At 58.2% G+C, this 11425-nt stretch overlaps 2 protein-coding genes across 2 annotated transcripts; both read right to left on the bottom strand.

Annotated features, from left to right (window-relative positions):
- Nucleotides 1-904: 904 nt before the first annotated feature.
- On the bottom strand, nucleotides 905-4153 carry Fev (FEV transcription factor, ETS family member). Its single transcript, XM_048344164.1, is given in 4 exon segments — nucleotides 905-1312; nucleotides 1314-1519; nucleotides 3136-3210; nucleotides 3938-4153. Coding segments are annotated over 4 exon segments (741 nt in total). The 5' UTR covers nucleotides 3990-4153.
- Nucleotides 4154-8393: 4240 nt separating this feature from the next.
- Nucleotides 8394-11073, bottom strand: Cryba2 (crystallin beta A2). The gene is made up of 5 exons (XM_048344163.1): nucleotides 11005-11073; nucleotides 10700-10862; nucleotides 9932-10073; nucleotides 8917-9059; nucleotides 8394-8583 (listed from the first exon to the last, which is right to left on the bottom strand). Exons 2-5 carry the CDS (start codon nucleotides 10858-10860, stop codon nucleotides 8436-8438), a joined length of 594 nt encoding a protein of 197 aa, XP_048200120.1. The 5' UTR covers nucleotides 10861-10862; nucleotides 11005-11073; the 3' UTR covers nucleotides 8394-8435.
- Nucleotides 11074-11425: the final 352 nt, after the last annotated feature.

Here is an 11425-nt window from a genome sequence, read left to right as displayed (position 1 = left end):
GAGATAGGGGTGGGTGGGGGGAATGAGATGAGGTGCCCACCCGCCGGGGTGGGGCGGGAGGGGAACACGGACGCCTCCTTCCCCCACAAAGCCCAGCCACCAGGGGCTTCCCACTCCAGGCCCGCGGTGCCCCACTGGCTTTGCCCCCCCCCCCACTCCCCACCCCTCCTCTCTGGAGCTATCCGAGCTTGGCTGGCTTCTTCCTCCCGGCCCCCCTGACCCCCCTGACAAGGTTCCTTGGTGAAGCAATGAACAGAGAGGAGGCAGCGGGGCGCTAGGGAGCTTTAATGGGGCTGGGGGGGGGGGGCGTCGACGCGCGCGCCCTTCAGCCAGGACGTGTGGGGCTGAGAGGAAGGGGAGGCAAGAATCTGGGGGGGGGGGGGGACCCCGTGGGCTTTACCAAACCTGTTCGAGTCCTAGGGAGAGAAATCTATGAGAGGCCAACGGGTGCTGGGGGCTTTGGGGCAGATCCATTGGGTGGGGGGGGACGTGGGGAGGACTTGGAACGGGGCGGGGGGTGGGTGGGAAGGGGTCACATGGAGGGAGTTTCTAAGAGGTGCAGGTGAAGGAAAGAAAAAGAAGAGGGCTGGGAGCTCCCTATCAGGGTGTGCAGACCTAGAAGGGGAAAAAAATCAAAGAGGGGGGGTGAGGGTTGAGGTAGGGGTGCGCCTACTATTTAATGGAAGATCCCAGAGGGTTTTTGATCCTTCTCCCTGGGGCTGGATGAGGCTGGGTTGACATTAATTACGTCGAGGCTGGGGGTGGGGGAGTGAGGTGGGGAGGTGGGGGTGGGGGGAGCCCCAGCTTCCCCTCCGGGGCTGTGGATCGGATCGGGGATGCCGTGGGGTGGGGGGTGGGGGGTGTGCGCGCAGCAGCTCTGGGCGCGCGGGGCCGGCGTGGTCGTCTAGTGGTAATGGCCCCCCAAGTGCGAGGCAGCGGCCACCGCGCCGAAGGGCCCGGGCGGGGGCTGCAAACCCGGGCTGGGGTAGAGGGCGGCGGTGGCGGCGGCGGCGGCGGTGGCGGCGGGATTGGGGCCGGGCCAGTAGGAGAATCCGGTGGGCGCGACGCCGGCCGAGGCGGCCATGAGGTTGAGTTTGGAGAGGCCGGGGAAGGGCAGCGGCGCGAGGCCGGCGGGCAGCTTGTAGAGCGCGCCGTCCGGGGTGGCGGTGGTGGCGGCGGCCGCGGCGGCGGCGGCGGCGGCGGCGGCGGCGGCGGCGTGGGCGTGCGCGGGCGGCGGCTGGCAGGCCTGCGCCAGGCCCTGGAAGTCGAAGCGGTAGGCGTAGCGCTTGCCGTGCACCTTGCTCATGATGTTTCTTGTCGTAGTAGTAGCGCAGCGCGCGGCTCAGCTTGTCGTAGTTCATGTTGGGCTTGCTCTTGCGCTCGCCCCAGCGCCGCGCCACCTCGTCCGGGTCCGTGAGCTTGAACTCGCCGTGGCCGCCTTCCCACGCGATGCAGCCGGCGTTCGCGCGGTCGGCCAGCAGCTCCAGCAGGAACTGCCACAGCTGGATCTGCCCGCTGCCTGTCGGGGGAGGGGGGGGATGGGGTGGAGAAAGGGGCGGTCAGCCACCGGCGGGATGAAGAATGGAGGTGATTTGGAAAAACCAAACCATCAGCGCGCACGGTTCCGAGGCCGCCAGGCACAAGAGAAACTCAGCTCCCTCTTAGAAGGGACTTAGGCCCCCCGGGACGTGTAGTTTTGTCAGAACGGGAGCCTCCTGTCCTCGAGGGGGAACCGTGGCCCTTGGCTTTCCCAGATGAGCGAGGGCCGGGTACCAGCCCCTTCCTCCCAGGTGCGGATCCGGGACAGAAGGTCCCTTGCAGGTTGATCTGCGGGCCGGGGAGGGAAGAGTCCTGTCTGGACCACCAGTGAGCCAGAAAGGAAGAGGCAAGCGTAGAAGATACCCCCATCACTACGGTAATGAGGTCCAGCCTGGCCTGACAGGTCTGGCTTGAGGTGGGGACCGAGGCCTTGTATATCAGACTCTGGTGCCTGTAGGTGGAGTGCCTAGGCTGGAGTCGCCAGGTTTGGCTTCTCACCAGGCGGGATTCCCTGCACAGGACGTGCCCCGGTTCCCCTGGGGATGATGGACAGCGCGGAAAAGGGAGGGGGGATCGGACTGGAAAGAGGTGGTGCCTGGCTCCTGGTTTGGGCCAGTCTCCCTCCACATTTCCGTGGCTAGAGGTGGCGCGGCTTTCCCTAGATACAAAGGCAGTGAGGATGGTGGTTCCAGAATTCCGTTCTCCGGTCCTGTAGCCACAGGCCGTGAACAATCTTGATACAATTATCCCCACTCCTTTTTTAGAATAAAACGGATTTTTCTCGAACCTGAATGAGTATTGCCTCTAAATCCGGTCTGGCGAGCCCCTCCTAGAGCAACCATTCCTCAGGACTCAGAAGCCCTCTTCCCCACAATTTCAATCCTGACCTTTCCAAAGCCTCGTGTGAGCCCCCAGTCACCACCAGCCTTAGGGTCAGAAGGACCGGAAGGTTTGGGTTAAAGGCTTGTGCCCGACACTCCGTGGAGTGACCTCTGCTTGCAAAGCTCTATCTGTTGGGCATCTCATTCTCTTTTTCCTCTGGAAAGGAGCAACTGCCAGCGTTGCTTTTGTATGTGTCTGTGGGTTCTGTACCCTTGTAAGATTTAGAGTATCAACTGGGCGCTGTGGTATAACAGGTGCTTGGGAGAGCCAGCAGCTAAAGGGGTAATCAACTGACCGGCAGCACTGCAGCAAACCTGACCCTCAGTCATAATTTCCCTGGGACGTGGTGGGCTGGGATGGGGGCATCATCAGGCTTAGGCGGGTGAAGCAGGGAGAAACCACCAGGCCTAGCCGCCCCTCCCGCCTTGGGAGTAATTCTCCCCGTCCTCTTGCCTCAGCAGCCCCTTTGCAATAGGACACCAATCCCCGAGCCCCGGCTACACAGCAAGCCATCCCCTGGTACCCAGAGGACGCAAAAACAAAGACTAAAATGAATGGCTCCCCCAGGCCTCCCCACCATCGAGAACCCAGAGTACACCACATCGCTTCCACACTCTGTGTAGTGGCGATGGTGCCCGTGCTATGATGGGGGCCCATTCCCTGGTCCCATCTATTGACCTCGCCGCTGTCGGCCCGGTGTACTGGCCGGCTCACCTTTCTGCACCGCTGGGCTCAGCGGCCCCCAGCTCGGGCTCTTCCCTTCCTTGAAGAGACCGTCTCCGACGGGATCTGTGGCAGCAGAAGAAAAGAGTCAGGCAGACCTCGGCGGAAGTTGTGGACTTGACCGAAAAAGGCCCTGAGCCAAGTCTCGTGGGGGGCTGCGGTGTTCTGGGGCCCCGGGCTACCCAGCTCCTCCTCCCGAAGCCGGGCCGTGGCGGCGCGTGCGGCGCAGAGCCCCTCCGCAGCGCCCAAGTCAGGAAACGCGTCCAGGAAAAAGGAAATCCGCTCTCTGAAGGGGCCGACTGGAGCCTTATAAAGCCCAGCGAGGATCGCGCACAGTCGAACCTGAGCGAGCAGAGCCCCTCGAAGAGAAGAGGGCGCTTGGAGGACCGGGCCGATGGGAACGCTCTGGGTACCGAGGTGAGGAGCTGACCCGGCGCAGAGGCGATGCCAGGCGGACCACAGCATGGCTGGCCACAGATCCCTCCAGCACGCCGGGGGACCCTTCTGCTTCCACCAGGCTCTTTTGGGTCCCTGAGTTCCTGCCCTCCGCTTCCCAATCTTCTTTCCTTCAGAGTCTCGAGACCCCACAGTGAAACCCCAGAGCTTTCTGGCTCTCAGATTCCCAGCACGCCCTAAATTGCGGCCAGCGCCTCCCCTCACCCTTCTGCAATTGGAATCTTGGAATCGCACCCCTTTCTTTCCTCTGGATCCCCAACCTCCCTTCCCCAAGCCCTAGTCTAGACTTCCCGCCCCGGGCCCCCGGCACCTCCAGCCCCGCGCTGGTCCCTGGTACCTGGCAGGTACATGTTGATCAGCAGGGGCTGGGAGGCGCCGCTCTGTCTCATCGCTGCCAGGGACTGGGCGGTGGGAGATGGGGGGGGGGGACAAAGGGGGGGTCGCCTCAGGCTTAGCGCTTCGGGGCACCGATCCCCGCCCCAGGCTACCGCGGGTGACAGGGAGGAGAAGACGGTGCCTGGTCCAGCAGGGCCTGGCGGGAGGGGGCAGCCCGGGTGTGGCGGGGGACCGAGGCGGGCGGGGGGCGGGGGGGGGGGTCCTGGAGCTACGCTCCTAGCTACAGGGCGACTTGGAACCCTCCGGCCCCCGCGCGGGCAGGGGCCGCAATTTCCGTTTTAATTAAAGTGCGGCCGCCTCGGCCCCCGGACCCCGCCCCCCGCCCCTCTTATCTTCCCATCGCAATAAAGTCTCCAGCGCGCCGCGCGACAGCCAAGCGCACCCGGCAGCCCCCCGCGCCCCGCAGCCCGGGAGACTGGGCGGGGAGGGAGGGGTGCGCTCTGATCGGGGCCAGGAGCGCATTGCTTTTCTGCCTCCCTGACTCTCTGCAAACAGTGATGGGGCGGGGGGAGGGGGAGAAGGGGGGGTACCAGGCCCCACTGCGGACTCTGAGGCCGCGGCCCCTTCCCCAGAGCCCCTCCTTCCAAGCCCATCCGGCCCCTCTCCATCACCCACTCCCCCCGCCCTCTACTCCCACCCGGTTCCCGTCTCCAGGCTGCGTTATCTGCATCTTCACTTTTAAATTTCCGCTTCCCTCCCTCTCTCCCGTCGCTGAGCTCCCGGCCCAGCAGCCGTCGCTCCTTTTATCTCTGCCTACCCCAAGCCTTCTCCCTCCTCTTCTCCCACTCTCTGCCCTTCCCTAGAGACCCGATTCCCTGGGCTTTCAGCGGTTTCCTGCCTCCCCGTGGCCCCCAAGCCGAAGGGCTCCCGGCATCAGCCCGGGCTACTTGTGGATTGCTCCTCCTCGTTCCCCTTCCCTCCCCTCTTTCTAGGTCTTTCTGGTCTTCTAGTCGCTGTCATTTTTCTCCTGCTCTCACACTCACATCCCATCCAGATACACTGAGAGAGGCGGACAAAGTTCTGAATCCTTCATCTGCCCTCCACACCTCCTTCTGCTTCATCAGTCTTCATTGGCATCTTGCTCTGCCCCCACCCACCCCAAGCGCTCTCATGTTGAGAGTTCTAGGGGTTACATGCTGTACATATTTTTGGTGTTTTTTTTTTTCTAACTCATACAAAGAAGCTGATGTGGCTCCCAGGTGGAGGAGGGTCTCTGGGAACCTGTGGAACTTTTTATTTTTATTTTATTTTTTTGCCAGTCCTGAGGCTTGGACTCAGGGACCTGAGCACTGTCCCTGGCTTCTTTTTGCTCAAGGCTAGCACTCTGCCACTTGAGCCACAGCGCCACTTCCGGCTTTTTCTGTTTATGTGGTGCTGAGGAATTGAACCTAGGGCTTCGTGCATGCTCAGCTAGCACTGCCCCACTAAGCTACATTCCCAGCCTCCCCCTGGGGGGGGTGTCTTTCTAGGTCTGCAGAAGCAAACTAAGGAAGGATGCTAGTTGGAAACCTGCCCCTTTACAGCCACTGGTGGGGCATCTGTGGCGTCTTCTCAATGCTTGTGCCCAGGGCTGAAGGGGCTTAAGAATGGGCAAATTTCCAGCAGGACGCTGGTCCTGGGCCATCCTATTTGAGGATAGCTGCAAAGTCCTACTCCTGGGGTTCCACAAGCCCAATCTACCTTCATTGACTATACCTTTGGGAGTCTGACCTTTGCTGGTGAAGGGTGAGAAGGAGCCAGCAGGTGTGTGGAGGGCACGCTTTGGGGGAGGCACACTTTGGGGGGACCTCTGAGGATCCTAGAGGGACAAAGATGGGGATTTAGGATCCCAACATGGAGTCCAGTGCAAGCAAAGACAGAATTAGGATTTTCCAGGGGATCAAACTCCGTGCCACAGGGGAGAGCCTTGAGGTAGGGGACCAAGATTCCAATCCTTCTCCTGTGCTGGATTATTACTTCTTTGCAATCACTAATGACAGAAAACAAGGAGATAGCCCAGATCCACTTACCAAAAGCTCTCAGCAGAAGGCTGAGGTTGAAGATGGTGCTCTGGAGGAGTTTACCCAGACATCCCAGCTCTCTGCAGAGCAAGGGTCTACAGCTCAGGCTTTGTGCCCAGCCTGAAGGGGGTGGGTATTGGTAAAAGTCTGTGTTGAAAGGTGTCCCTCCTCTACTTCCTCCACATCATATTGCTAGGCACCAGTGGCCTGCCCAGAATGAGAAGAGGTGCAAACATTGTGGTCTCTTGACCACCACAGTCTAGCTGCCTATGGATGATAGATGTGGGGAGCAGACTTAACCCTTGGATCTGGAAAAGCTGAAAAGATCCATGCTGGCAAAAGCTACAGCAAATATTAACATGCCCAACCCACTCTTCATGCAGAGGGAGAAATTGAGACCCAGAGATCCGTGCCCTGCTCAGGGTCCCCCTCAGCCCCTGAAGTCATCTTATTGATTCTTCCCAGCAACCACAGGCCATCCTGGAAACTGGGGCGGGAGCTCAGCGGAGGAGAAATAACCAGTTTCCCATTGTTCCCTACTCCCGGAAGGAGGCAGCAGGGAGGCGGGCTACCCGCTCTGAAGCCACTACAACTCCTATTCACCTGTTTCCCATTTCTATGGCTTTGGGGAAAAGTCGCATGGCATTTGTATTGTACTTTATTTTTCCTAGCTGGGAAATGGAGATTCAAATACCTGTGTATAGAATGATAATGATACTCGTGATGTATTTATAACAGGTGTTATATATTTAGTTCTTGTTACTATTACCATCTGCAAGGGAATGGCCACCCAGGAAGTTTAGGCTCGCTGATGCTTGGGGCTCTGCTAAAGCTGGAAGCTTTTGGTAGCCACAGCTCAGGTCAGCCTTGACTTAGCCTGAATTAAGCATCAGGAATCCTGTGCTCAAACCTTGTTGTCACCAAGTAAGGGCGTGACATCAATAAGCCCCAGTTTCTTCATTAGCAAAATAAACAATGGATGATATTCAGAGTATCAAACACGACAGGGCCCATGGACTCAGAAGTCCAACCAAGTGTTAAGAATTCATATCCTGTCTAGAGCTCTGTCCCTTAGTCCCCTGACCTAATCCAAGACCCATGGAGGGACAGGAGCAGGAAGGCCCTACATTGGCTGCCCCAGTACTCTTCCATACATTTCAAGGGCTTTTTTTTTTTTTTTTGCCAGTCCTGGGGCTTGAACTCAGGGCCTGAGCACTGCCCCTGGCTTCTTTTTGCTCAAGGCTAGCACTCTGCCACTTGAGCCACAGTGCCACTTCTGACCATTTTCTATATATGTGGTGCTTAGGAATTGAACCTAGGGCTTCATGTACAGGAGGCAACCACTCTTGCCACTAGGCCATATTCCCAGCCCAGGGCTTTTTTTTTTAAAATTGATTCCTTGCAACACAGAAGGCAGGGACCAGTAGCTTCACTGTACAGGAGAAGGAACTGAGGCTCAAGGATGCTATGTAATGTATACCAGGTATTTTAACTTATGGTCCGGGGCTCTTCCCAAAGGGGCGCTGCCAAACTTTGCTTGGCTAGACTCCTGGGGACTGCATCATCACAATGATGCAAGCCTCTCCCCAGACCCCTGAACCCAGGCTCTATGTCAGTCAGTGTTAGAGGGGTGGCCTTTCCAGCTCACTCATCCTCTAAAGGGTAAGAAGAATGACAAGTTTAGAGGAGATGAAAGGAAGGGCTTGGAAATGGTGGAGTTGAATATCACAAGATTATTATTATTCGAAGGGTCTGGGACTGAGCTCATAGAAACAAAGATCCCTCCCTCAGAAAAACATGAGAGACAGTGGAGCCTCCAAGTAATTGCTCTTCTGAGAATGGAGGAAAGGCAACCATTTAAAGAGGTTGGTAGCCTTCCTTGATTAGATGGGGAATCAGGATGAAGTTAAGGCTAGAAAATGGCCTACATACTAGAAACGAACGTTGACAGAACATTGCCACAGGGTAATCAAATTCTGTCTTCACGGTGTGTACCTGGCTCAGGGTGTGTGTGTAGGTTGCAATTCCACTGTGTGTGGATGTGTCCATCCATCCATCTAGAGGATGGAAAAGGTGCCATCTGCGCTTGCAGTACCCCTGGCTGTGTTGGTAGGCCTTTAACAGGGAGGGGTGTGCATTGGTTGTATATAATAGGATCCTCATGACTTCAACCAGCTGTTTCAACCTCATTGGCGCCTACCCACACCCAGTTCATGCTTGTTAGACAAAGGTGCTGGCGCCTGAGGGAGAGTCAGGTTGCCCGAGAGAGCACTTCCTTAGTGTACTCAAGGCCCTGGGTTCCATCCCCAGCATCACAGCGCAGGCATGCGCTGCTCACAGACAGACAGAGTAAGACTTGAAGGAGGTAGGTAAGAGGGGCAGGCAGTTTCAGGCACCTTTATTGAGGGTTCCTAGGGTAGGTGGCTGGAGATGTGGAAGCTAGTGCTGGACTCTTCGAATGGACTGCAGCTGTCCTGTGTGGGCCTGTGTGCCGAATTCACCATAGGTTCGGAATTCGCCACTGTGCCGGTCCTGCTCCAATACATACTGATAGCCTCGGTATCCTGGGTATTGGTAGGCCACCCATCTGCGTCAGGGAGGAAACAGTGGTCAGTGGGCTCCGAACCCACCTTATGTATGCCCTCTTAGTAGTCCTTGCATCTTAACTCTCAACCCCAGCTCCAGCTTGGCCTATCTGGAAAGTTGACCTGCCATTGTTCCAGGTTCCTGTCGCCCACCTCTTCCTGTCTCCCACCCAGGTGCCCAACCCCTCCTCCTCCATTCCCCACACTCTTCTCCATTACCTCCTCTCCATCCTCCCACTTGCTCCCACACTCCCAGTCTCTCTCTTCCACGACTCTTAGCACCCTGTCCACTTCCCTGCTCTTTCCTGTCTCCCTGTTCCAGTGCCGGGACTCACGCTCCAGAGCTGACTTTGATGGAACCCACATCCTTGCTGGTCCAGCCCATGGAGGGCAGTGACGGGTAGTCATCACTGAGTTCAAACTTGCAGCCACGGAAATTTTCTCCCTCAAACAGTGTCACTCGACTGTCACTGTGGTTCTGAGGCATATGGGTGAGGGGATGGAGTGGTCAGGCTCTCCAAAAGGACGTTCGCAGATTCACCTTTGGCCTGTTTCTCCCATCCCCACCCCTCAAAAAAAAGTTCAGGTCAGGACTAGAAGGCATTTTGTGACATGGGCTGTTTTTCAGAAAGAAAAAAAAAAATCAGAGCTTCTGTGAGAAGTCTGACCCATTTGCCCAGGCAGTCCTCTGAGAGTCTCATTGACTAGCTAGTGTCCTGTCCATCGGTCCAGACACACGGTAAGGCCCAGCTAAGGAGGACTGGAAGGCAGACACAGAGCAGACAGGCCAGGGCATCCCATTGGTTGTGTCTTGCCTTCCCTAGTGCCAGGGTCTTCCTGATCCTCAGCCTGTTGGAATAGAGAAGCTGACCTGTGTCCTCTGCTCTCTACTGCAGCCCTAGGATTTACCAATACCTAAGCAAGCAAAAATGCATAGTGAGGCCCCCCTTTCCAACACACCTCAGCCTGGATCCTTTGAGTCCTAGTCTCTTTTGTGACCTTGAGAAGTCACTTTGCCCTTCCGAGCCCCATTTCCGCACCCGTGTGTATATGGGGCTAGCAGCAGCCACCCCAACCTCCCAGGACTCTTCAGTGGCAGAGGCCTGGTTCTAAGAGTGAAGGGCCATCGTGCCCTTCCGACTTTCATGTCTTAGCACTGTCCGTGGTGCTGACTTCCAGGGTTCTGGCCTTGTTCCCTCAACCACAATTTTCAGAAACCTCTCTAGTTCTGGGAAGTAATTGTATACCAGCCATCTAAGGGTTTGTTTACACTCCTTAGGGCAGGGTAAATGGCCTTTAGGGTGCTTGGAGTTAGGAGGCACGGGAGGAGGGGAAGCACGCTGTGCTCACCGCACAGAGCACTGGCCGGAAAGAAAGCAGCTGGTTGCTGGCATGGCCGCTGCTGCCACTCCAGGCACTCCATCGAGGGTAGTCTCCCTTCTCCAGAATGAACTGCTGTCCCTGGAAGTCGGGGTACTCAAAGGCCACCCATCTGGGAAAAGAGAAGGAGAGCTGGGAGGCATCTGCCCAGCCTCATTCCTTCCTCTCCCCCCTCCACCCCCCATTTGCTGTGGATGAAAAGATTTAAAAAGCCCAGTCTCCTGTTTTCCAACCCCAGACAGAGCCTTCCCCTGACACTGACACGCAGCCCCAACCATTGCCGGCCAGGCAGCCTTTCCTGAGGCTGACTTATCTGAGCTTTGAGGGGCTGGGAAGAAGATTTTCAGGTTACATAGATGACCTGACCACACTTCTCCTACTTCACAGATTTAGACGACCTGCATAAAGGAGGCACCCGGTCTCCGAGCCCGCGGTATCAGCAACGGGGCCTCCGTTCTCCCCAGAACTCCAATCCGGGCTCCAGAAGACTAGGGGTTTTTTGTTGCTTTTTTTTGTTTTGTTTTGTTTTTAGTTTGTTTAGTGGAAGCGAGGAGCTAACTTTGCTTAGAGAAAAACTTTGGGGGACAAGGTCACCACACTGAGAACCTTTTATGCAGACAGATGGGAAGTTTCCGAGAGATTTCCCCCATGGGTGAGTCTGTCTCAGGGCTTTGGAGATGGAAGCCGGACTCCCGCACCGGGCCCGGCCGGTCCCGCTGGGGCCGGGGGATCACTCACACGCCGCTTTCCACCTTGACCGAGCGCACCCTGCGCAGGCTCCCGCGCTCGCTGACGTTGGCGCAGTCGCTCAGCAGCCGACAGCAACGACCCTGGAAGTCCTCCTCGTCCCAGAGCGTGAGGCACGCGGGCGCCGGGCCCGGCACGGGGGCGCTGCTCATGGCTGCTGGGGATGAGAAGGGCGCACCGTGCTCTCACCTAGCCAAAGCCTGCCCAGCACCAATAGGGTGCCAAGGGCCCCAGGGGTTGGATCAGGCCCGGGGAGGCTCTCCCTCAGCTCGCCCGCCCCCGCCCCGGGTAGTCACCGGGTGGGCGAGCGCACAGCACGCAGGGAAAATGGAGAGGCTGCGCGCGAGCCTGGCGCGCGGGGCTTTATAGCCAGCCCGAGCCCCCGCCCCGCTCCCTCTCCCGCGGGCCGAGCGGCTGCTGATTCAGCGGGCCGGCTTTGGTCCGCTCGGGTCTGCCCCGGCGAGCCAAGGGGCTTTGCTGGAGCTGCCGATCTGGCCCCAGGCGGCGGCGAGGACAACGGAAAGTGCTGAAGCGCAGAACGCGCGCCCGCCGGGCCCCCGGGCTGACTCCGCGCTTTCCTTTCTCTCGGGCCCCGGAGCCTCCCAGCCTCGCTGACCCGCTGCGGCCTCGTGCTCCCCGACGTAGCGCGGAAGTTCTTCCTAAAGTCTAAACGACCTTCCCCTCCCCCCCCCCCCCCCCCCCGCCTATCTTCATCCC

Source organism: Perognathus longimembris, chromosome 4 (assembly GCF_023159225.1).
Source record: "Perognathus longimembris pacificus isolate PPM17 chromosome 4, ASM2315922v1, whole genome shotgun sequence".
Lineage (NCBI taxonomy): Eukaryota > Metazoa > Chordata > Mammalia > Rodentia > Heteromyidae > Perognathus > Perognathus longimembris.
Note: the sequence above shows the minus strand (reverse complement) of the source record. Positions and strands in the feature narration are given on the sequence as shown.

Excerpts from the sequence above, each read along its gene's own strand:
- Cryba2 (XM_048344163.1), bottom strand. The coding sequence starts at position 10,860 with ATGAGCAGCGCCCCCGTGCCGGGCCCGGCGCCCGCGTGCCTCACGCTC. Across the intron at positions 10,074-10,699 it reads GTCAAGGTGGAAAGCGGCGT|ATGGGTGGCCTTTGAGTACC; the intron begins GTGAGTGATCCC and ends CTCTTTTCCCAG. Across the intron at positions 9,060-9,931 it reads TCCGGCCAGTGCTCTGTGCG|AACCACAGTGACAGTCGAGT; the intron begins GTGAGCACAGCG and ends CATATGCCTCAG.